Source organism: Urocitellus parryii, chromosome 2, assembly GCF_045843805.1.
Source record: "Urocitellus parryii isolate mUroPar1 chromosome 2, mUroPar1.hap1, whole genome shotgun sequence".
NCBI classification, from domain to species: Eukaryota; Metazoa; Chordata; class Mammalia; order Rodentia; family Sciuridae; genus Urocitellus; species Urocitellus parryii.
The window spans coordinates 184,298,292-184,323,705 of NC_135532.1; the positions used below are offsets into that span (position 1 = coordinate 184,298,292).

A 25,414-nucleotide genomic window follows, 5' to 3' on the forward strand; every position below is an offset into this window, starting at 1 on the left:
CATGTGCAAAGCAAGTGCTCTACCACTGAGCCACAACCTCAGCCCCCCAAATGATTTTTCTACTGATTCTCTCCACTACACACAATTTGGTTACTTTATTTAGCTCTCTTTCCACCTCCATGTCCAATATATAGTTAATGCTTGAGAAATATACACTGAATAGGACCACCAATAACAAGACATCATTGGGGGGTGGGATTATGGGCTCACCTTTAAAATAAGAATTTTAACTATTTTCATTCCCTCATTTTCTGTTAAGTCTTTACTATTTTCAAATATAATAATCAATGAAAGAGATGTTTCAGTAAGCCATGATCATTACTTAAAAAAACAGAAATACATTAATTATTTTTTCTTTTCTTTTGTCATACTGGGGATTAAACCTAGAGGCACTTTAACACTGAGCCGTATCTTCAGCTCTTTTTGTTTCTTATTTTGAGACAGGGTCTTACTAAGTTGCTGAGGCTGGCTTTTAGCTTGGGATCCTCCTGCTTCAGCTTCTCAAGTTTCTGGGATTAGAGGAATGTGCCACTGCATCCAGCCCTAGATTTTTTTGTTTGTTTAATTTTGTTTTAGACAGTCTTGCGAAATTGCCCAGGCTGACCTGAAACTTGCAATTCTCCTGTCTCAGACTCCTGAGAAGTTGGGATAATAGGCATATGCCACCAAGCCCAGCAAAGCATTCACTCTTTTTTTTTTTAGTTGTAGTTGGACACAATACCTTTATTTTTATGTGGTGCTGAGGATGGAACCCAGGGCCTCACACGCGCTATGCAAGCACTCTACTGCTGAGCCACAACCCCAGCCCCAAAGCATTCATTCTTAATGCCAATTCCATATCATATAATTCAATTTATGTTTGAAGAGTACAAAAAGAATCTGCAAAGAATCCATTATATTTGATTCATTAGGCCACCTTCCGAGAGCATCAATGACCAAGGTAGTCAAAGTGTGAAACAATCTCAACTCTATAATTTTTTTCAAACATTCATTCCTTGCCTGTAGAAACTCCTTAAAATAAAACATAACAAGTTACGAGTAACTGAGGTTATTTTAAAAACTTGTGTCTTATTCTAATCAGCACAATATATAATACCTCTGAAAGTTCAAGGAGATCATCTGTTCTTCTATCCCTTTCTTTGCCTGAGAAATTCTTTTCCTTTGCCTCAAGTATTGACATTTTCCTCCTGAGTAATCCATTGCTTCCACTGCCCAGGCGGAGTCGAGCTGACACTTCTTCGGATAGGTCAGGCTCCATTCGGTGTCCCCTCCTCTGATCAAAAGTTTCTATATTTTATTGATATGCTTGATACTTGAACACATTACATATTTTCCACAGGAAATAATATATAAAACAGTGTCATTATCTTAAAAGAAAAGAGAACTAGCAGATCCTCCAAGTGAATAAAGTAGATTTAGCAGAGCTGTCGTTCTGGCGAGATAGAACAAAGAAGCTCTATAGTTAAGGCTCAGAGACACTTCAATTACAAACCATAGAAAAGAATGCTCACCACTTTCCCTTAAAGTAGCAAGATAAGTAATTTCAGTTTTTCTATCCCAATTGAAATTAACGTGGGCTGGGGATGTGGCTCAAGCGGTAGCGCGCTCGCCTGGCATGCGTGCGGCCCGGGTTTGATCCTCAGCACCACATACCAACAAAGATGTTGTGTCCACCGAGAACTAAAAAAATAAATATTAAAAAATTCTCTCTCGGGGGCTGGGGATGTGGCTCAAGCGGTAGCGCGCTCGCCTGGCATGCGTGCGGCCCGGGTTCGATCCTCAGCACCACATACCAACAAAGATGTTGTGTCCGCCGAGAACTAAAGAATAAATATTAAAAAATTCTCTCTCTCTCTCTCTCTCTCTCTCTCTCTCTCTCTCTCTCTCTCTCTCCTCTCTCTTTAAAAAAAAAATAAAAATAAAAAAATAAAAATAAAAAATTCTCTCTCAAAAAGAAAAAAAGAAATTAATGTGTTAATTTTTTTTAAGTTTTAAAGAGTGACCTAAAAATCCCATCAGTGAGAACAAACTACAGCTACCCTTATGCTATTTCATCAAGTAATTATAGGGGCTGGAGTTGCAGTTCAATGGTAGAGCACTTGCCTATCATGTGTGAGGCACTGGGTTCAATTCTTAGCACCACATATAAATAAATAAACAGATAGATAGATAGATAGATAGATAGATAGATAAAATAAAGGTACTGTGTTCAACTACAACTAAAAATATCTTTTTTTAAAAAGTAATTACAGGACTGGGGTTGTGGCTCAGTTGGTAAAGCGCTTGCCTAGCACATGTGAGGCACTAAATTTGATCCTCAGCACCACATAAAAATAAAGGCATTGTATCTGTCTACAACTAAAAATAATTTTTAAAAGTAATTATATATTACATAAAAATGAATAAAATAGGAAGGTTAAGCTGACCACCAATAACCAATAATATAACCAACCATGCCTACATAAGGAGCCTCCATCAAAGCCCAAAGATTGGGTTCAGGCAGCTTCTGTATGGCTGACCACATGCAAAAATTTGGAGTGGCATGACCACAAAGAGCATGGAAGTTCTACACCTATGCATCTCTTTCATCTGGTAGTTTATCCTTTGTAATACTGTTTATTGAAAAATGAGTAAACATGGGGGAAAATAAAAATGTACAAGTCAGTAATGCACCTCTTTAATTAATAACTACATTCAATTCAACAAAAAGAATTCTGCCAGCACCCCAGAAACTATGACAAGCTTTTTCCCTATTATAACTCTATGTAAACCTTAATATTAGATTTAAGTCATCTAGTAGGAGAAGTATTTTTAAAATAGAAAATTTATTTAGAAATAGAGTTTTGGATTAAAACCACCAGTCCTAAAACCCCTAGCCAGTATTCTTCATTCCAGCCAACTGTCAGGTATATTAATCCTTCCCTCTGGTTCAGCAAAGATGGAAGAAGGATATTATTTCCTAGGCAAGTTCCAAATACCTCCACTTTGTCCTCTCATGTTTAGTTCCCTTCTTCTTTCAGATTTTGCTCCACAGATAAAAACTGACAAACACAAAAGACTCTACTCTGAATCACTGAAAATGGAGAACTTAGAAAAAGGAAAGTTCTAAGATTTATGATGTAAGACCATGACTTAGCCTTTTAATTACTGGGGAAACCAAACTTGACTACAACTGATTAACACAAAGCAGTCACCTATGCTTTTATAATTTTATGTATCTAAATTGTGAAATAACCTAAAACTTCAAGTTTGGATCTAATTTAGAAACACATCTCTTTTGGACATTGAATGTTTATCAAAATAGTGTGCCATTATTAAAAATGTTATTACTGCTATGGAGATCACTGAAACACTTTTTATTCCTAAACTTATGTAGAAATATAAAATCGGATTAAGCATTAGACTGCTAATATTTTCAAGTAAATCTGAAACCTTGACTCTGAAAACAAACTTCTGAAATATCTTTCCTAGAGACTTGTATGTTTTTTAAAGTTCTCCAAAAGATGGAATACAATACAGATAAGGGTTGGTATGAAGTCAGGCTGGTCTCTCATAAAGAAAGGTGACTGCTGAAAATATAAAAATCAGCAAGATATATACAAAAAGTTGTATATCTTCAAAGCTTCTTGCTTTTTGAAAGAAAGTAACAGAACAGAAATCAAAGTAATATATGCCTTCTATCTTATTTTACAAAGGTATCAAAACATAAATCCAGTGAATTGAAGAACATATATAAAACTTACACCTTCATTTTCAAGTCTGATTCCCACCATCTTTTCTGTATCAGAAATTTTCCCTTTTGAACACCTGAGGGGGGAAAAAAAATTAAGAGACTACAGACTTCTGCTAGATAATTTTAACTTGGTCCATATTAGACTACTTTTAGAAATGATTAATTTATAAACAAAAAATCATCTGGATACACAATCCTCTATACCAGTGGTCAGTAATCTTTCTAAAAAGGACCAGATAGTAAACACTTCAGGCTTGGTAGATTTTATAGCTTCCATCACATCTTCTCAACTCTACCACGATAGTTTAAAAGCAGGAACAGAAAGGATGTAAATGAACGAGCATTAACATGTTCCAATAAAACTTTACCTGTTAAAAAAAAGCAGGGCTGGCTTGTGGCTCAGTGGTAGAGCACCTGCCTAGCATGTGTGGGGCCCTGGATTCGATCCTCAGCACCACATAAAAATAAATAAAAATAAAGGTATTGTATCTAATTACAACTAAAAAAATTTTTTTTTAAATAATAAAAAAAATAAAAAATTAAAAAAAAGCAGGTGGGCCAGAACTGGCCTGGTCCCTAGGCCATAGTCCACAAACTCAGATACAAAGAAACTATATCTAAAATCCTAAGACATACAGAATTACCTTCACTGGTCTGAGAGATGCTCATTACTAAATATGCCGCCTTGTCCACAATCCTAAGCAGCAGCTACCTTTCCAAGTCCTAATGCCTAGGAGATTAAGGGCACACTCCAAAATCAGGCTATTGCATGATTCAAGAGCTACTTATGGAAATGGACATGGTGGTGCTTACCTATAATCACCGTTACTTGGGAGGGTGAGGCAAGAGGATTGCATGTTTGGAGCCAGACTTGATAATTTATCAAGACCCTGTCTCAAAATACAATTTAAAACGGGGCTGGGTGCCGCAGTCTGGCTGGGCACAAAATAACCAAGCCACCATGAGGCACTTGTAGATTCAAACAGGAACTCCTTTATTGCCCGAACTCCACCGGAACTCCACCAGCACACCACGTGCACTCCCCAGGAACTCTCCCAGCTCTGGGCTCCGCAGAACTCAACGGGAACTCAATAGGAACTCCAACTCCTCGAGAACTCAAAAGTAGTGGGCGCCCGAGGCAGCAGGAGCCGCCCTATTGCTGGACAGCAGGGGTCTATATACAACTGAATACACAGCCTGTTTCAACTCAGCATCATCCAGTCACAGCAATTATACACAGCTTAACTTAATTATCATCATCTTAATGGCTCGATGATGTCACCTCTCAACCACTCCTTCTGGCAAAAAGCTAGTTGCCATCCTGACTAGGCTGTGGCTCTCAACAGCTGGGTGAGTTAGCTCAGTGGTCAAGCATTTGCCTAGCATTCACAAGGTCCTGGGTTTAATCTCCAATACTCACCCCCACCACATACAGCTATTTATATACATGTACATATATGCCTGACCAGCTACCAGAGTTGAAGACAATTAACAATTTCCTCAAACCTAGCTGCTCATAACCTTATAAAGTGAGAAAATACACAAGAAAACAGAATTAAATGAACAATGTACCTCTTTTCACTTCTCATTGGACATAGAGGTCCTCTGGTTTCAGCAACTCTATCTGTGGGGATGGTAAAGAAAAGATTAAATGTTTCCTTTACTTCAATCACAGGCTAGAATTTCAATTTCCAGTTTTAAAGTATCAGAACATTCATTTACTCTGAAACACTGAAGTGAACTCTAAAGATACCAGCCTCCTCACAAACTAAGTAGTCTAAAATTGCATCAAACTAATCTTTAGCATAGGCTGACTGATAATAGTTCATTTGATAAATTATAATTTAGTATCATTCAGTAGACAGTTGATGTGAAATATAGGCAGTTAACATAAAGAGTATAAGTAAATTAATTTTATATTCATAAAATATATTCATAAAAAAGCCTCGTATTCTATGAATCAAATTCATCTTGAAACAGCTTTTTAAAAAATGAAACTCCTGGTACTAATAAGTATCAGTCAATGTCTTGAGGTTTAACAATATTTAAAGGCTTGGGACATCATCTGCCACTTGTATGCCAATTTTCAACCTCATAGGCACACTCTAACATGAACTAAGGTCCATACATTAAGACAGAGCTAGATCTGGGAACTCACATTGTTTTGGAAAAAACTGAGTTGCTCTGACTCCGTGATTCTGCTCCTCCCCCCAGGCTTTGGTCTTTAATGTGTCCATCTGACTTCTTTGAGAACTTAAAAACACAAAAAGCAAGGAAGATCAGATACAAAAGGAAAGGCTACCTTAAATATTCATTACCTCTGTCTGACAAGATTCTCCAAAGGGACTACCTTTTAACATCTCACAACAACAAAGATGCAGCAACACAGTAGCATCTGGGACTTGGATAAAAGCAATCTAATCTTGATTCCAGTGTTTCAGCCAAACTCTCTAACCTCCATTTTCTGTATTTGTAGACTAGATGTTCTCTGCTGGGCACACTGGTGCACACCTTATAATCCCAGCCACTTTGAAGGCTAAAGTAGAAAGATTGAAAGTTCCAGGCCAGCTTTAGCAATTCAGTAAGATTCTGTTTCAAAAGAAAAAAATAAAAAGGGTTGGGGATTGCCAGGTGCAGTGGTGCACACCTGTAATCCTAGCAGCTTGGGAGGCTGAGGCAGGAGGGTTTCGAGTTCAAAGCCAGCCCTCAGCAAAATCGAGGCACCAAGCAACTCAGTGAAACTCTGTCTCTAAATAAAATACAAAATAAAGCTGAGGATGTGGCTCAGTGGTTGACTGCCCCTGAGTTCAATCCTTAGTACCAAAAAAGAAAAAAAAAAAAAAAAGATTGGGGGTTGTCAATGGTAGGTATTACCCCTGGATTCAATACCAACACACACACACACACACACAAAAAAAAAAACCTAGATGTTCTCTATTCCTAGTGCCACCTTGACTAAAAGAAAATTCTATCTGCTTACTCAGATTAAAAGATAAAAAAGGGCTGGAGGCTATAGCATGGTGGTAGAGCACAGCATGCATGAGGCTTCAGGTTCAATTCCCAGAACCACAAAATAAATAATAAATAAATAAAAGATGAAACAATTTCAACTATATATTAAAACAAAACAAAACAAAAAACTCTAAAGCAATACATTAAAAGCAGGAACCTAAAAAAACAAAACAGTTTTGAGAATTTTGCCAAAATGACAAAGCCAGTAGTTGTTATCAAGCCTATTGCTGTTTTTTTTCAGTGGCTAGTCAAAACGGAGAACATACTAACATTCTTAAGAGAATTAAAACACAAGAAAACAAAACATGTTCACAATCAAAGTTAAAATTCTTAATGAATTTATTATTTCTGGCTTTATTTTTTTTTTTTAATATTTATTTTTTAGTTCTCGGCGGACACAACATCTTTGTTGGTATGTGGTGCTGAGGATCGAACCCGGGCCACACGCATGCCAGGCAAGCGCGCTACCGCTTGAGCCACATCCCCAGCCCCTATTTCTGGCTTTAACAAGCTAATTAGTCCTATGACTCTTTCTCCTTCAATTTGCTGCCACATGTAATTTGTGGAATCTGTGTTTTCATACAACCTGTTAGATTTACCAAGTGAATCTCAATCCTGAGCTCACACATTTTTGTCCTCTTATCACAAGCCAGACATCTCCTTCTGCCACTCTAGTTTATTTAATTAACAAGCAATCTTATAAGGAAAATCCTTATGACTTTGGTGACTTTAATCTTATCTCTAAAGTAGAGGGTTTCCAAGAATGCTAAAATACAATCCATGAGATGCTTCAGGGAGTATGTATGTGTGTCTTGCAGAAGGGGGTAAGGCTCGGGGCAGAAGGAAAGAAAAAAACAAGACTTGAGGAAGTGAAGGAGAGAAAAAGGAAGAAGAAAATAGAAATGGGTGAGCAGAAGAGAAGAAGCAGGGGAAAAAAAAGGCAGAAAGAGAGAGAGATTATGGAAAAAATGTATGTGTTGGGAAGGCTGGAAAACTGCCCTTGGAAACTGACTTCAACCAGTAATCCACTTTTCTAGATTAGAAGTTCAAGTAAGAGTTCACTTGGACAAAAGATTCTACAGCTAACAGAAGACTCAAAAAACACTGTTCTATATAATGCCTTATTAGATATAATGTCCAGGCAAATTGCAGTGTTAAACTTTTTTTGTTCTGAGGAGGAACCTGTCCCATCAATCTCTCTCCAAAAACAAAGAAAAAAAATGTCTAACAAAGAAAGCATTTGTCTTTTAATTTTTACCTGTGATGATGTGAAATCACAGGTGAGATAGAGTTTCCATGACCACCTTCTTTAAGTCGCTCCAATAATCTTCGGTACTTCTCTCTTTCCTCTTTTTGAACACCCTGAATAAACAAAAGCAGGGTAGATAAATACTAACACATTAAACGTAAAAGCAAATCATAATCAGAGGTCAAATGCAGCCCTAAGGATGCATTTTATTTGCCATCACAATGTTTTTAAAGTTTCTTGAATTAGCCATAAACTTTATTAATTTTTCAAAAAGTCCAAAAACCCGGCCTCTTTTGAAAAATTAGATCATCAGCCTAGAGCTATATAGCACTATTCCCTTTAGATGGGCCATTTGCTCTCCATCTCATTTCACTCATTTAGCCATTTGCTAAATCTTAATGGCATCTGAGTTTTTGAATGAATTAGATTGAACAAAATTGGGTTAACTGAAAAAAAAGATTAGCAGAAATAATTCACTTGCAAAATCAGAATCTGTAGCTTCCAAAATGGAACTGGTTTCTGTAAAATCACAAATGGCCTTTTACTGGCCACATCCAATGTATTTTTTCAGCCTTTATATTATAAAGATCTCCCTTCAGCATTTCACCACCAGCTGACCTCGCCTTGCCTTCCTAGACAATAAACTCCTCTGATTCTTCTTTTCTTTTCAGTTTCCTCTGAAGGTTATTCCTTTTCTGCCTGCCATAAATGCCGATGGTTTTGCCCATATTGTTTCTCACGCTACGTTCTTTCTTTGAATAATCTCATCAGCTCCCCTGATTTGAAAAAACATCAATTGCAGAAAATTCAAAAATGTGTCTCTAACCCTGCCTTCTTCTCAAAACTCCCATCACCTATATCCAAGTGTCTACAGGAGAGGTCTTCTTGCATGTTGCACAGGCACTTTAAACAATGTCCAAAACTGAAGTCATCATCTTCCCCCTAAACACATAGGGTATCTTGGTCAGTGACACGAATTTATCCAAGACTGAAATCTGGGACTTAGGCTCTTCCCTCTATGTTATATAACACTTAATCAATTAAAAAAAAAAGTCCTTGTTAATGTTACCTATCACTATTTCTAGAATATATCTTCTCTGTCTATCCCACAGACATTTACTTATTAATTCTCTCTCTAGTTTCTCTAAGAGACTGAAGTCTTTAACATTTCTTCTTAAAGTTCCCTCAGAGACTGTGGTCCACTCTTCTCTCTGCCTAAAAGTTTGCTGAAATACAATTTATCTAAAAACTCCTAGAGGGCAAAGACCACATTTTACTCAAGTTTGAATATCTCACAACTATCATATCATAATATCTCAGACCCAAATAAATCCCTTTTGATGAACTAAACAATTCACTCAGAAAACTATCTAGCAAATTGAAATAGCTAATGGTCCTGGAATGCCAAATACAGAAATAATTCTAAATTTTCCTACACCCAGTAAAGACCTCAAGAGAGAAATGAAGAGAAAAATGTCTCTTCATCATGCTAAATGCTCTGAAAGAGGAAGGAAAAAGCTGAGAAGCACACCATTTACTCTCTTACTAAGTCTCAGTTCTCAGCAAATAAAAGAAACAGAATAATTCAGGCACTCAAAAAAAATCTATGATTTTATCTCTTCCTAATATGATTCCTTTTCCTTCTTTGTAGGGAAAAAACTATATCTGAAAATTGACTCAATTATTTACTCCAAATTATCTCTAGAAGAACGTATACAGTAACAGTCATTGCTTGCTAAGAGTTAAACAGGGTGGTAGAAGCCAGGTATGGAAGGCATGCTGGGAAATGTATAGCCATTGTACCCACTTTCGTACCTTTAGTATTCTGCACCATAGTACACATATCATTCATCACCCAAAATATTATTTATTTATTTATTTTTAAAAGAATCCAGGCTAAAAGGGCTTACCTCCTCCACGGTACAATGGGGACGTCTCAGACCCTTGCCACCCTCTTCAGAAATCATTTCTGTTACAGCCTGTTCCTGAGGTTTCCACAATAAGGAACTCTCTGGATTGGTCTTGCTATGGCGACGGCCGCCTGGTCTTCTATTATAGCCTTCTGAGTTTAGAGTAAAGCTGGCAGAGAAAAGAAGAAAAAGAATGTATCACAAAACTGCCTAGAGTGGTAGAACTCAAGCTCCTATACCAGCCTGTGATTATGCTTAAGCTTGCTACTTGACAGAAAATTACCATTTGTAAAAGTTAGATCTATCTAGATACAGTTACCCGAGCATTCCACTAGAGAATGTGTATTTCCAGTCACAAGGGCTGTCACATGAAAGCTTTCTTCCTCATGACCAATCATCCAACCCCAAACCCAGGTTTAGGTCCTACTGCATGCAACCCCATAACACCCATATTATACTTTTCCTTTAGTCACTGGGCACCACAAAAATTAATTATTGGTTTGACTATTTAATGTCTCCATACCACATTACGTCTTAACCACACTATGTCATAAAGCCTACGGAGAGATTATATCCTTTTATCATTATATCCAAGTACAGGATCTAAGCCAAGAGCCACTCAAATAATCTGAATGATAAATTAATAAATATTAGGCTAGGCACAGATGCTGTGCACCTAGAGTCCCAGTCACTTGGGAGGCTAAGGGAGGAGGACTACTTCAGCCCAGGAGTCCAAGGCCAACCCAGGCAACATAGCAAGACCCTTTCTCAAAAAAAAAAAAAAAAGTAAATTAATAAATGCTAAAGAAATTGAAGGCATGGAAAACTTCTTGAGTCATTGTGCTAGTAAAAGTTATCTGCTTCTCCTACCATTACCAATAATGAAACTGATTTAACTTGCCCCCCATTTTGAAAAGAATACAATGTCACTTATATAACACTACTACAAAAACACTACACAATCTGAAGTAAATCTTGAGTAAACATCAGACAAAATTAAAACACTAGGTAGACGCAATGGCACATGCTTATAATCCAAGCAACTGAAGAGGCTGAGGCAGGAGGATTGCAAGACCCTCAGCAATTTATTGAAACCTGTTTAAAAAAAAAAAAAAAAGAACCAGGGATGTAGCTCAGTGGTATAAACCACCCCTGAGTTCAATTCCCAGTACTTTAAAATTAAAATTAAAATGCCACTAAAGACAAAGACACTCTAAAAGGAGGTGTTCCAAATTAAAGTACATCAAAGAGACATGAAAAACAAATGCAATACATAATCTAGCACTGGATCTCGGTTCAGGTAGGGAAAAAAAAGCTATAGATCATATGATAAAATTATAGCAATGTTAAATTTTCTGATTTCATAACCTGTTTATGTAAATCAAAGTTCTCATACTTAAGAAACAACTCAAGAACTTTGGATTCAGGGGCAAGGTTATTTACCTAATAGAGTTTCAAAATACATGGAACAAAAATTGACATACATGGAAGGAAAAATAGAAAAATACAAATTACAATAGAAAACTTAAAGAGTCACTCTTCACTCATCAATCAGTAAAGTAGAAAAATCAGTAAAGTCAAATGTATGATATGTCAAGATCATTATACTGTCATGTGTAACTAATTAAAGCAAATAAAAAAAATCAGTAAAGTCTATAAATCCTATCAGTTGACTTGACCTAATTGACATTTACAGAACACCCTATCCAACAAGAGCAGAATATAATACATTCTTTTCAAGTGTACAAGGAATATCATCCAAATAGACCTTATTCTACACCAAAAACACAAACACCAAATTTAAAAGAACTAAAATTATACAAAAATAGTCTCTGACAATAAAAGAATTAAACTAGAAATCAGTAACATGACAATATCTGAAGTGTCCCAAATATTTGGAAATTAAACAACATACTTCTAAATAAAACAGATTAGAAAATATTTTAAATCAAATAAAAATGAAAACCTACATTTCAAAATTTGGGAGATGCAGCTAAAGCAGTGTTTGTAAGGAAACTGATAACATTAAAATGCTTAGAGAAATAAATTCACTTTTAAATATTTATCGCCCAAGAACAAGAACATCTCTTACCTAATAATACAATCATCAAATTTAAATTTCTCTGAAGCTATTAAAAATACCCATCACAGGGCTGGGGCTGTAGTTCAGTGGCAAAGCGCTTGCCTAGCATGCCTGGGGCACTGGGTTCGATCCTTCCTCAGCACCACATAAAAATTAACAAATAAAATAAAGGAATTCTTTCTATTTACAGCTACAAAACAAAAATTTTAAAAAATATATATCCTTCACAGAATTCTAGGATCTAATTCAAGATCTTGTGTTGCATTTTGTTGTCATACATCTTTGTTCTCCACTAATCTGAAAAGTCTTCATCTTTTTAATAGAGTATACAGATCTATTATTGATAGAATGAACTTTAATTTCAGTCTGACTCATTTTCTCACAGGTAGATTCAAATTATTGGTTTTTGCAGAAATAATACATTAAATGATGGCTTTCTCACTGCAGTATATCTGGGGGCCATGTCAGTTGGTCTCACTTTTGGTGATTTAACTTTGATCCTTTTTGTTAAGGATGTGTCAGACAGGTTTCTCTAATATTTTTCCCTTTAAAATTAGTAAATAATCTGTTGTGAGATATTTTGAGTTTATATAAATATCCCATACCTCATCAAACTTTTACTAACTAGTTTTAGCTTGAGATTCCCATTCACATCAATTATTACTGATAATCACAAAATGGTGAATTCTCTAATTTTATCATTCTTTCTGTGCTTATAGTAGGCATTCTATTACAAAGATGATCCTCTCTACATAATATAGATTTACTTACTTATATCTATATTCCTGTCTTCATTCATTTTGATACTTAAACTGTCCCCAGTTTGGCCAGTGAAGTTTCCTCTTTGGTTGGCATTTCAACAGTCTTTGAGCCCTCCTTTCTTTCTGGCACAAGATAATCCAGTCTCACTGTGTATTTTCCTCCTAGCCCTAGTCATTCATCCAACCCCAGAGGGCCACAGGTTTTAGTTAGTGTCTCACTCTTAAATAAGTGGACAGTCAAGGATTATCAGGTATTTGAATAAAGACTCTTCTTAACTTCAAAGGTAAGGTCAAAATAAACCAAAAAGACCACTCAAAGGAAACAGATAAAGCAGGCACAAGAAATTTCAAAACAATATTGAGATAAGATATTTTGCATCTTTATAATAAGAACAAGATATCTGGCAAAGGAAACAAACTTGAAATGGGTAGGAAGAGGAGGACTCTTTCAACTTAAAATCTGTGACAGCTTAGAAAAAAATCAGTAAAAAATGGTTTTGAAAAGAGAAAATAGCCAAGTACAGTGGTGCATGCCTGTAATCCCAGCAGCTAAGGAGGCTGGATCATGAGTTGGATCATGAGTTCAAAGCCAGCCTCAGCAACTTGAGGCTCTAAGCAACTTAGCAAGATGCTGTCTCCAAATAAAAAATTAAAAAGGGCTGAGGATGTGGCTCAGTGGTTAAGTGTCCCTGTGTTCAATCCCAGATCCCCCCCTCACCAAGAAAAAAGTAAAAAAAAAAAAAAAAAGAGAGAGAAAGTGAAGTCAAGCTTGGTGGCATATGTCTGTTAATCCAGCCTCTTGGGTGGCTGAAGAAGGAGATCAGTAAATTCAAGGACATCCTGGGCAACTTAAGAGAGACCCTTTCTCAAAATAAAAAATAAAAGCCAGGTATAGTGGAGTACACCTGAAATTCCAGTGACTCAGGAGGCTGAGGCAGGAGGATTGTAGGTTCAATACTAGCCCCAGCAATTCAGCAAGGTCCTAAGTAACTTAGTGAGTATCTGTCTCAAAATAAAAAATAAAAGGGCTGGGTAAAAATGGGAAAGCCCCCCATCGATCCCTAAAATAAATAAATAGATAGATAGATAGATAAATAAAAATAAAAATAAAAAATAAAAATAAATAAGAAGGGCTGTAATATGTCTCAGCGATAGACACTTATCTAACCTGTGGTGTAAGTCCCCAGTATACCCTCTGACCCGACCCCGCCACACACACACACACACACACACACACACACACACACACACACACACTCTCTCTCTCTCTAAAAATCAGATCAGATCACGATATGGGCATATATAACTCAAACTCAGTTCAAGTCTCTTAATTAGCTATATAATATTCAGCAACTTACTAACCTAAGAGTACTTCCTTAGCTATGTCCCATAGTATAAGAGTGAAAATGCGTAGTAAAAGAAAAGACTTAATAATTGCTAGGTCTCCCCCCACAGAAAGGCAGAATTTAACACTTACCCAAAGGAAGGCAGGACTCTACGTGGTTGATCTCGGGTTACTGTCACTCTGATCTTTGGATAGTCACTTATTCCATTAGGAGATTTATTACCTATTTGAAGAATGTATTTGTATTATGAAAGAAAAAGAAAACTTGTGAACACATTGAACTATGACAGGAATTTGTGAGCAATTTACATTTAACTGAATAACTTGTTTTTTCAAATTCTATTAATAGACGGCACAGAAAACCAGAATAAACATTGTAAAATGTTAAAGCAAAGTAATAGGAGAGGCTGGGGATGAAGCTCAATGGCAGAGCACTTTGGCTAGCAGTGCATGTGGCCTTAGATTTGGTCCCCCAGCATCACAAAAGAAATAATAACAAATTATTTAATACTCAAACATTATGAACAGATTAAATTGAATTTAAATTAACTTTTTAAAATGATATATATGACTTCAAAGAATTAACAACTTGGGCTAGAGATGTAGTTCAGTGGTAGACTGCTTGCCTAGCATACCTGAGGCCCTAAATTCACTCTCTAGCACCTCAAAAAACGAAAAAAAGGGGGGGAGAAAGAAAGAAAAGAAACATCTTTGTTCCAAGTCCTCTAGAACTAGATTCTCGGCTGCCACAGCAGTATCCATTTACCTTTGCTCTTCTTTGCCACCAAAGGCACTTTACCATAAAATTTTGAGCCACGTAACTCTAATGTATTCATCATTTCCTTAGCTTCTTCCACTTTTGACTTTTGAACACACAGCTTCTCTACTGCTCATTTTCCCTAACTTCCTTCCACTGTTCTCAAACTTCACAACTCTACCAACATAGCAGACATCACAACTATTTCTTAGAACTATGGATTCCTCCCACTATTCCCCATCATATTGTTTTGCATAGTATGGAAATAACTATAATTATATTTTTAGGGTTTAATGATGATATGAAAGCCTCCAATCCATAAAACTTCAAATTGCTCTCCAAATAGATGATGAATTTCTCAATGGCAAGAACAAGGTTTTATTATTCTATTATTTGTGATAATAACTTAGCACAGTGCTTGGCAAAGAGTAAGCTCTCAGGAATTTTTTATTAAATACACACACACACACACACTTATATATATACCCACATATGTATTATTATTTTTAGTTGTAGATGGACTCAACACCTTTATTTTGCTTATTTAGTTTTTGGGGGGTTTTTTGGTTTTTTTTTTTTTTTTTAGAGAGAGTGAGAGAGAGGGAGAGGGGGAGAGAGAGAGAGAGAGAATTTTTAATATTTATTTTTTAGTTCTCAGCGGACACAACTTCTTTGTTTGTATGTGGTGCTGAGGATCGAACCCGGGCCGCACGCATGCCAGGCGAGCGCGCTACCACTTGAGCCACATCCCCAGCCCCGGTTTTTTGGTTTTTTGAATGTGGTGCTGGGGATAGAGCCCAGTGCCTCATGCATGCTAGGCATGCGCTCTACCACTGAGCCACAACCCCAGCCCCAGGAAATTTTTATTCTAACAAACAACTCTTAATCTAAGTCACATTAAGGAGACTGATAATATAAGTAGAAAACACAACAGTAATTTCAACAACAATTCCAAAGGAAAGCTACAGGTAGAACATTCCTTATCCAAAAACCTGAATGCTGATGCTCAAAAAATTTATAGCTTCAGATTTTGGATTTTTGGCTCAGGGATGCTCAACTGGTTAAGTCCATGCAAATACTTTAAAATCTGAAAAACTCCAAAACCTGATAAATGTCTGGTCCCAAGTATTCCACATAAAAAATACTTACTCAACCTGTATTTGCTTTTTAGAATGGTAGAGAGAATATGTCTTTATTCTCATCCCAATCCAAATCAGTGTTTTCCTTTCATATTCTCAAAACTTAGGGAAAAATGGGCAGAAGGAAGTACAGGGAAGCAAAAATATTTTTGAGCACCTCACCCAGTTTCAGCATGGTGTTCCAGGATCCAGAACCTGTCAGTTCACAAGATGAAGAGTTCGAAAATACCTTAAAACCAAACAGAATCATCTCTGTAGCATCTAAATTTTGCAAATAAGTTTCTAATATGAAAAGATCACACTATTTGTAATTATTTTCTTAGCTGGCTCAAAGAATCAATGTCATCAAGATTAAAGGTTTAATTTGTCAAGATATACAAAATGATGTAAAAAATGACAATAGCAGGTTCTTCACACAAAAGCAATTATATTATTAATACTTTTTAAATGTTTTTAAATTATTAAATTTTTAATCTTTAATTTATTGATCTTTATCAAGAAACTTCTTGATCTTTATCACAGCTAATAAAGACACAAACATTTCTGGGAAGAAGTCATTTACATTAATTCTAAAAGCAAAAAAAATATTTTTTTCCTAAAATTTAACTTTACTGATTAAATACAAAGATCAGCAGCTGTTGGGGCTATGGGTGTAATTCAGTGGTAGAGCACATACTTAGCATGGATAAGGACATGGGTTCAATCTCAGCACCAAAAATACAAAACAGAACAAAAAAGATCAGTATCCCCACTGACCTCTTCTGAAGGGGCCACATTCCGTGTTCCATTACAAGCAGAAGTCACCATAGGCTTTGTGGTCAGCTGGAATGGGAATCCAAATAAGCTGGCAGCATTGTAGAGACTGTTTTTCACTTGGTGAATAAAGCAATCTAGAAGATGTCAACAAACTTTAAATACAGAGTAATAAACTTCTAGGAAAAAAAGTTATATCTTGGAAAGAACCTCTCGCAATTTTTATTAAAAGTCCAACTTCCAAGCACTAAAATAAAAAGGTATATATAAAAATATTTTTTCTAAATGAATAACTGGAATTCAAGTATTGTGATTTTTAAACAAAATATCCAAGATGCTAGCAAAACATGGAACCATCATTTTAGCAAATCAGATTCACAAAGAAATGTGCTGAAATGGCAACTTTTAAAAGTGACTTCTCCAGAATACATAAAATGAATTTTTACCAGAGAGGTGAGAGCACTATTAAACAAGGATCATATGCCACTAGTTATGACAGAATCCTACAAGAAGCAGTCTCATTTCTCCCCTGATTTGTCTTTATTTCCCAGGCAGGTAACATTTGCTCTCAACAACTACTTACTAAGCCCTCATTCTATCTTGGCTAGGTGAAGAATAAAATATGAAACTCTTAAGCATCTATGGTGAAATAAGGCCATCCCTCTCTCTGCTGGATTAGATGTGTTCAAAGATCTGTTTTATCTCTTCCTGCCACCAAAAATAAAGACCACAAAATTAAGAAGAAAATAAATAAGGAGGAGGGGTAGATTTCAGTACTTTCCCACTTCCTCCTTTTATAATACTACCTTTTTCTCAATTCCTACACACGTATGTTTTCCACAGTTTTCTTTATATATCCTAATTAAGGGTACTTAAGGCAACAGTTTCTGCTTCAAAGCCCGCAATGGTGGCTTTAACCAATAAAAGCTCCAAAATATATAACTATAAAATAATTTTCAGAAAGATAGGGGAACAACTAAGCAAATGGGAGGATGTGATAGCCAGGTAAAGTAGAATCCAACTTGAAGTAATTTATTATACGATAATAGTTAAAAATATCAAAGTTTGCAAATGAGTTTTTTCTTATTTTACAATTCCAGGTTATTCCTACATTGCTGAAGGGTGCAATTTTTATTCTGCTATGAATATAAGTAAGAGAAAAATCATGTTAGGGATTGATGCTTAACCCATACTGTCATCTAGATACCAGAAAACAAGAGGTACCCCTTAATAACATAGTAAATAGTAGTCACTAAAAAGTACACATTTTGTCCGAAATTGGGGGTATGACCTGAGATTAAGTCAAAAGATTGTACTGATGGTTTTAAAAAAGGAATGAAGGCAGTCCTGCCTCAACTGTAACATGGGAATAAGACTACCATATTTTCCTGAGATTAGGCTAAATTTATCTCTTATAATCCCTTTTAACTATAAAGTCATGTGTCTGTGATTCTGAGATCCTTTCTTTTACCCTTGTTTCTTGCTTCATCTCAAAAGCAACCAAGAATTGTATTGTTCAACATACTAACAGGTAGGCAGGCAGATGTGGTTACCTAGTAATTTAATTAAAGTTAAATATTCAGTTAGTAGCCAGATATGGTAGCACACATATGTAGTTTCAGCTACTTGGGAGGCTAAGGCAGGAGGATCATAAGTTCAAGGCCAGTCCAGGTAACCTAGCAAGACTCTGTCTCAAAATAAAGTTTAAAAATGGCTGGGGTATAGCTCATAGGTAGAGAGCATGTGCCTAGTAAGTGCAAGGCTCTGGATTCAATCCTCAGCACTGGGGGGGGGGGGGATTCAGTTTCTGAGTCAAATTAGCCATTTCAAGTGCTCAAGAACCATAATCATAGGAAGTTCTAGCATTTTATAGACCTTTAATAACTCCCTAACAAGTACTGCCTCTGCTACCCACCGAAACTTCCTCTTTGGTTTATTCCCTTCTATAGTAGTCTGCCACTCAAAAAATCATAGTACAAGCCAGGCATGGTGGCCCACACCTGAAATCCCAGTGACGTGGGAAACTGAGGCAGAAGGATCACAAGTTCAAGACCAGCCTGAGCAATTTAGTGAGATCCTGTCTCAAAATAAAATTTAAAAAGAACTGGGGATGTAGGAGCTTAGTGGTAAACACCCTTAGACTGAATCCCCAGTATAAAAACAAAAAGAAAGTCCTAATGCATATTTAATAAAAATGACAAGAATGGGTGATCCTTAACATAGAAGGCCATAAAATAAGTAATTACCACAAATAGTTCAGGAACCTTCTGTAATACCACCAACAAAGGTTTTTTTAAACTACATTCAAATACAAGCTAATATTTATTTATGCTTTTCTTTAAAGTTGACTCACTTTTTTTGCTTAAGTAAATGTACGTATGATAATTTTAAACTACCACTATAAATATAAAACCAACATCATATGACTTATAAAGACTATAACTTTCTTATTATATAATCATGATTCAAAGGTAACATGTTACAAATGTTATGTTCTTTAAAATCATTAACTAAATTGGTATCTATCCCATGCTTTGGGACATAATGTAATGAATACAGTAAAAATTCCTTTATTAAAAATCTCGTGATTTGCAGGGCGCAGTGGCACACACTTGTAATCCCAGAGGCTTGGGAGGTTGACACAGAAGGATTGCAAATTCAAAACCAGCCTCAGCAATGGCACGGCCCTAAGCAACTCAGTGAGACCCTATCTCCAAATAAAATATAAAAAAAGGGCTGGGGATATGGTTCAGTGGTTGAGTGCCCCTGAGTTCAATACCTAGTAATCCTCCCTCCTCCCAAAAACAAATCTCCTGTCATTTGACTTGTTTTCAGTCCATTTTTCCCCCCAGCTTTAATAACTATTGCCTAAATCTGCACAATTTGCCCATGCCTAGGTTGCTTTTCCTTCCTATTGATCTCTTTTGATATCCTACCTATCCATCTTATATTCTACATCCTTCCTCAAAAATTATGAGACTCAACCAGTTGAAAATTGGATACGATTTTGAAACTGCCTTTCTTATGTCATTTACCATGTCCTCATTGATATTAGTATTAATTATGTATTTTATTTTATACCCCTTGCCATGTAATCACATAGGCCCTTAAAAAAATAGAGAAGTTGTTTTACTAAATTTTTGTATTTCCTGTAGAACCTAACACATTTTCTGTAGAACCTAAGGGCTGGAGATGTACCTCAGAGGTAGAGTGCCTAGCATGTGTGAGATCCCCTGTACAGCCAAAAAAAAAAAAAAAAAAAAAATCAAAATATCTAAACAACTATCACATCTGGAATAGATCTAAATTCACATTACTGTTGAGAAAGAGTAGAATATAGTATTCTACTGAGGCCTTTTCCCTTTAACCAAGTTTTATTCTCTTCTAAACCTGAAGATATATAAAAATAAAAGATTTGTGACAACAAATTAGATCACTTCATTTAATCATCTGAACTTCATCACAGTTTGAAGTCATTTTTGCAATGCTTTTTTTTAAAGAAGGACTTAAAACTTCAAAATGCAAATTCCATAAATTCATTTATTTATCTGGAAAGATATACAAGTTCCTAGTAACAGTGGTTACCTCTGAAAATAACTGAATAGAAAAGGGACAGAAAAAAAAAAACTTTTCACTGAATACACTTTTTATCTTTTGAATTTTGTTCCATGAATGTTTTCCCATTAAAAATAATTTTGAAAAATTATGTTTAGTACCTAATCTTGGTCTTTTAGCAGGTATTTCATCAGAGTCCACTGTAGAAAACAGAGTGCTGAAAAAAAAGAAAAAAAAAAAATATATATATATAATCCATTTCTATAAATAAACTAAATAAATCCAAATCTATAAATAAACTTAACTAGTCAAGACTGGGATATAACTCAGGACTAAAGCTGTGTTTAGCATGCACAAGGCCCTGGATCAAAACTCAACACCAAAACAAAAAATATTACTGTTCTTATCATATCAAACATCCCTCTTTCATTCACTTTGTCATATAATGAGATCCAACTAATGTTTTAAAAGATAGTATCTTAAAATAGGCTGCTAGCATTTGAGGGTTTAACACTGTAGTTTCCACTATTTGAGAGACCCAAATTCTTTATCACATAATAATGAGTAATCTGGCTAAAATTCAAACAATAAATAATTTCCTTTTGAAAGATGACCCACCTGAAAAAAGCCATCTCTTATTTCAGTGACAACATAAGCAGCCTTAAAAGATAATTCCTAGCCAGGTATGGGGGTACAAGCCTATGAGTCCGGCTACTTGGGAGGCTAAGACAGGAAGATCGTAAGTTCTAGGCCAGCTTTAGTGAGAACCTGTCTAAATAAATAAAATTTAAAAGAGCTGGAGACATAGCACAGTGGTAGCTGCACCTCTGGGCACAATCCCAATACTGCGGGGGGGGGGGGCAGCTCTTAGTAGAAAAAGGTGTTACATTTAACTGCATTTTTATAATGGGAATTATATTACAGTGGTAATAATAATTTCGAAATTCAGGGAAGTTTCTGGCCCTATATATCAAAAATATTAAAGGTTAATATATTAATTATCTTTCTGAATCCTTCACCTTAATCAGGCAGAAAGGAAGAATGAGTTGAAACCATATCCAATTTTATCAATGACCTGCATTCCAGACTTATGTATTAATCATTTTGCTCCCTTAAGCTACCCTCAAACCAACCCTTTGTCTACCTCTCTTGTCTTTGAGACTTAATTAAAACATGAAATTAGGCTGAGCATGGTGGTGCACATGCTATAAGCCCTATTACCTGGGAGGATGAAACAGGAGGATCTCAAATTGGAGGCCAGCCTCAGCAATTTAGGGAGACTTTGGCTCAAAACATAAAAAGGGTTGGGGTATAACTCAGTGGAATACACTCTAGGCCAGGCATTATGGTGCTCGCCTATAATCCCAGCTACTCAAGAGGCTGAGGCAGGACGATCTCAAGTTTGAAGCCAGCCTCCAGAACTTAGCAAAACCTGTCTCAGAATAAAAATTTTAAAAAGGCTAGTAAACCGCCCCTGGCTTCAATTCAACCCCTAGCACAGGAAGAAAAAGGAGTGGGGGAAGGAAGTAATTGACACTTGATCATCCAAAATTAGGAGGTATACAGAATGTTTCATTTTCTAGATTAATTCTTAGGTAAGGCATAATTCTTCGGCAAGCAAAAAGATATTATAAAATGAGAAGCAAGGGAGAAGATAATGAGCAAGAACGATCTGTAGTTTCTCTTTTATGAGAATTCACACTAGTGATTTTATTTAAAAGGAGGCAGGTACTTTTTTTCCCCCTTCATACACTAATTCTAAAGGAATTAGTTAGTTACATTTAACTGCATTTTTATAAACACCCTTCTCCTTCAGGCCCCAACACACACACACACACACACACACACACACACACACTGTCGACAGCTGTTTTAGAACAAGACAGCTGCTGTTTCTTGGTGCTAAGCGAACAGTACTTGCAGTCAAACGAGTTGGGGCAAGTTACCAATCTCACTTCCCTTAACTGTGCTAACTGCCCGCAGATGACACTTCGGAGTGTGCTTGTAAACAGAGGGCCACAATAAAGGCAGTAGTTCTTTAATTTTTAGTTTTTAGCTTAAGAGCAGTAAAATACGAGAAAGCCTCATTTGTTGTCAGTAACCAGCTTGGACTCTGACAAGAATATTAAAGATCCTATGACCGACGACCACTCCAAAGACAAACAAGCTCCTTCCTTCCATCAAGAGCCGCGTTCCCAACACCTTGGCGGGAGCGACTACGTCACCAGGATACCAGCGACCCGCAGCTCCTGGGCTTCAGCCGAGCGGCCGGTTTAGGGGGAACAGGGCCTGCGGAGCTGGATGAACGCTCTCCTGACCGAGGAGCCGCGGTGGAGGAGGGCGAACAGCTAGGCCGGCACTCAGCCTCCTCTTCTCACCTGCTCGAGCGCCGCCTCTTCAGGAGAGCCCTGGCAGGGGGCACCGACCGGTCGCAGAAGCGGAAAATGGTGCCGAGAATCCTAACCAGCCATCTGTACATACCAGGCCGGAGCAGCAGCGGCGGCCGACACACCCCGAGACGCAAACCCCAGAGCTGTCGCCGCCGCTGCCGCCTTGGCCACCACCACCACCAAGGATCAGTCGCTGGCTTGTGACGCGATCCGTGGGCCCATAGATACAACGTTCTCTGGGCTAGGGAAAGCCCCCACCCGCCACCGCTCCCGACGTCACCTCCTCCCGCCCTACCGGAAAGCCTCATCCTCAATCTACGCACGCGCAACCTAGCACCGCCTTTTATCCTCGAGCCTAGCAACAAGAAAGCCTGCTAGACGGCAGGGTCCAATCGCTGACCAGACGGGAAGAGCGGTGGGCGGGACTTTCTCTTTGGCGGAGCCAATCCAAATCCGCCCGGGAGACAAGGCCCACGGAATGGAAGTGTCTCTGCTAGGCTCTGGAGGAAGAAGCATTCTGAAGTCGTGAGCGCAGTTGGAACCCAGCAAATGATTGTTGCTCAATAAAAATAGATCAGAGCAATTAACAAATGTTTACCGTATTAGGGGCCCTTTATTTTGCATATACCTGTGCCTCATATTTTACGTGCATTGTCACCATACCTCCTAGGAACCGAATGCGATAGGAAGTCTTACGCCCAGTTCATAAATAAGGAAAACGAGGCATAAAGAAATTAAATAACATTCCTCAAAACACAAAGCTAGTAGAAGCAATGTTGAAATTTGAGCCGGGGTCTGACTACTAGCACCAGTTTCACACCCTTGAATTCACACTACCTGGAAGAGGATTGTACATAGATAATTACAAATTACAATATAACTGACTGCTATGATAAAGGAGGAACGAAAACCACATGCTAGGGGAGAGAGGGAAAGGGCAGAACTCCTGAGGATGGCTTCACAGTAACGAGGATGAAAAGATACCTGTGGCTTTATAATACACTTGTCTCCTCCTCTGATCTGAGAGGGAGTAATTCTTAATACCCTTCCTGTAGAATCTAGAGGTCAAACTGTGCGTGGTAGAGCTGTCTTGTAATCCTAACTACCACTCTGGTGGCTAAGGCAGGAAGATTCCAAGGAGGCCAGTCAAGGCAATTTATGGAGACCCTGTCTCGGGAAACAAACAAAAAAGATGTGGTAGTGTGTGTCACAGGGTTCAATCCCAGTTACCACTAAATAAATACATAAATAAATCTAAAGGCCACACTTCTGATTATCAACTTTTGAACAAATTACACCCTATTTAACCCAATGTCTGCCCATAAACAATACAGGGAAACTTCAAAGGTTTTTTTGCTCCACAATAATTCACTGACTACTTTTTCTTGGCCTGTGATTCAGTGAAGAACAGGTTTCCAGACTTTATTGAACTTAACCCAGGTGACTGCCTGTCCAGCCTCCTTCTCTCAATAGCATTCTAGAATTCTGCCACATGTCACCCTGTTGTAGGGACAAATGAGGCAAGGCACCGAAGATAGCAGGAAATAGTTTTATTCAGAGGGCACAGCTTTTGCTGTAATCAATCAGTCCCCTGAACCCCAAATTCAGGTAGTATCAGAGTTTTATACCCAGCATGTAAGGGGAGGGGCTCAGAAGTTCACAGTCTGTAGAAGTTCACATAAAAGCAGCTTTTTCTTTTGCTGTTTTGGGCAAGTTAACCCTTCAGGGACAACACCTTTAGAAGGGGAGAGCTTTTTCTTCCTTTCCTTTCCTCTCCCTGCCAGCTGTTACCATGGAGCCCAATTGGTAACTTATCTTGAAAATGTAGACTTCTCTGTGAAGCCCAGCTCAAGGCCAAAGGCCTTGTTTGCCCATTTCTACAAACTACTATACTGGATACATTTGTGAAAAACTAGTAAGGGAGTGTTCAGCACCTGGAGTGCTGGTACCTTCTGGGCCAGTGGCTAAGTAAGACAGGGTGACATGAAAATAGGAAGTTTATCTACATTTAACTCTTTTGCAGAGACTCTTTTGCTAACAGTCCTAAAATCAGCCATGGTGAAGATTTCTGGAGAAGCCTAGTTAAGACTTTCCTATGGAGAAAGGGGGTGCCACTTCAACCTAACTAGAGTCACCACAATCCTGCCCTGAGAGGTGAAAGGCAGGTCTTAAGAGGGTAGAAACCAATTCTAATGTGCAGACACTTCCCTTAATTTCCCTAACGATAGCTAACACCAACACATTACTGAAAGTTTAAAAAGGGAAGTTTTAAATTTATTCTTTTTCTCTCTGAAGCCTTGATAATGTTAGTCTATGTAATAAACCAGCAATAGACAGATTAAAAGGAAAAAGGGAAACATTTAATATATAAAAACATGGGAGCCATACACAAAATAGGAGACTCAAGAAGTGATAGAGAATTTAAGCTTAAATAGAGCTAAACAAGCTGGACAGGCATGGTGGCACATGCCTGTAATCCTAGCAGCTTAATGGCTGAGGCAGGAGGATAGTGAGTTCAAAGCCAGCCTCAGCAATGGTGAGGCACTTAGCAACTCAGTGAGACCCTTTCTCTAATAAAATCAAAATAAGGTCAGGGATGTGGATCAGTGGTCAAGTGCCTCTGAGTTCAATTCCCGGTACAACCCACCTCCACTCCCCCCACCCATGCCCCCACCCACACACACCACCCACCCCTGCAAAATAGAGCTAAACAAAGGGAAAGGGGCT

At 37.5% G+C, this 25,414-nt stretch overlaps 1 protein-coding gene across 5 annotated transcripts in view; it reads right to left on the bottom strand.

The window, feature by feature from the left end:
- Nucleotides 1–22,889, bottom strand: part of Senp2 (SUMO specific peptidase 2) — a 38,683-nt gene extending 15,794 nt beyond the window's left edge. For all 5 annotated transcript variants that reach the window (XR_003300830.2, XM_026389367.2, XM_026389368.2 and 2 more), the window contains exons 1-11: nt 22,676–22,889; nt 20,459–20,514; nt 16,746–16,879; nt 16,152–16,218; nt 14,226–14,316; nt 9,905–10,073; nt 8,004–8,107; nt 5,892–5,986; nt 5,306–5,357; nt 3,744–3,807; nt 1,097–1,273 (exon numbers count right to left, since the gene is read on the bottom strand). Coding sequence is in view for 4 of the 5 variants with exons in the window: in XM_026389367.2 (XP_026245152.2) it covers nt 1,097–1,273; nt 3,744–3,807; nt 5,306–5,357; nt 5,892–5,986; nt 8,004–8,107; nt 9,905–10,073; nt 14,226–14,316; nt 16,152–16,218; nt 16,746–16,879; nt 20,459–20,514; nt 22,676–22,776 (1,110 nt within the window). In the remaining variant the exon portion in view is untranslated. The remainder of the gene's footprint in view (nt 1–1,096; nt 1,274–3,743; nt 3,808–5,305; nt 5,358–5,891; nt 5,987–8,003; nt 8,108–9,904; nt 10,074–14,225; nt 14,317–16,151; nt 16,219–16,745; nt 16,880–20,458; nt 20,515–22,675) is intronic.
- Nucleotides 22,890–25,414: the final 2,525 nt, after the last annotated feature.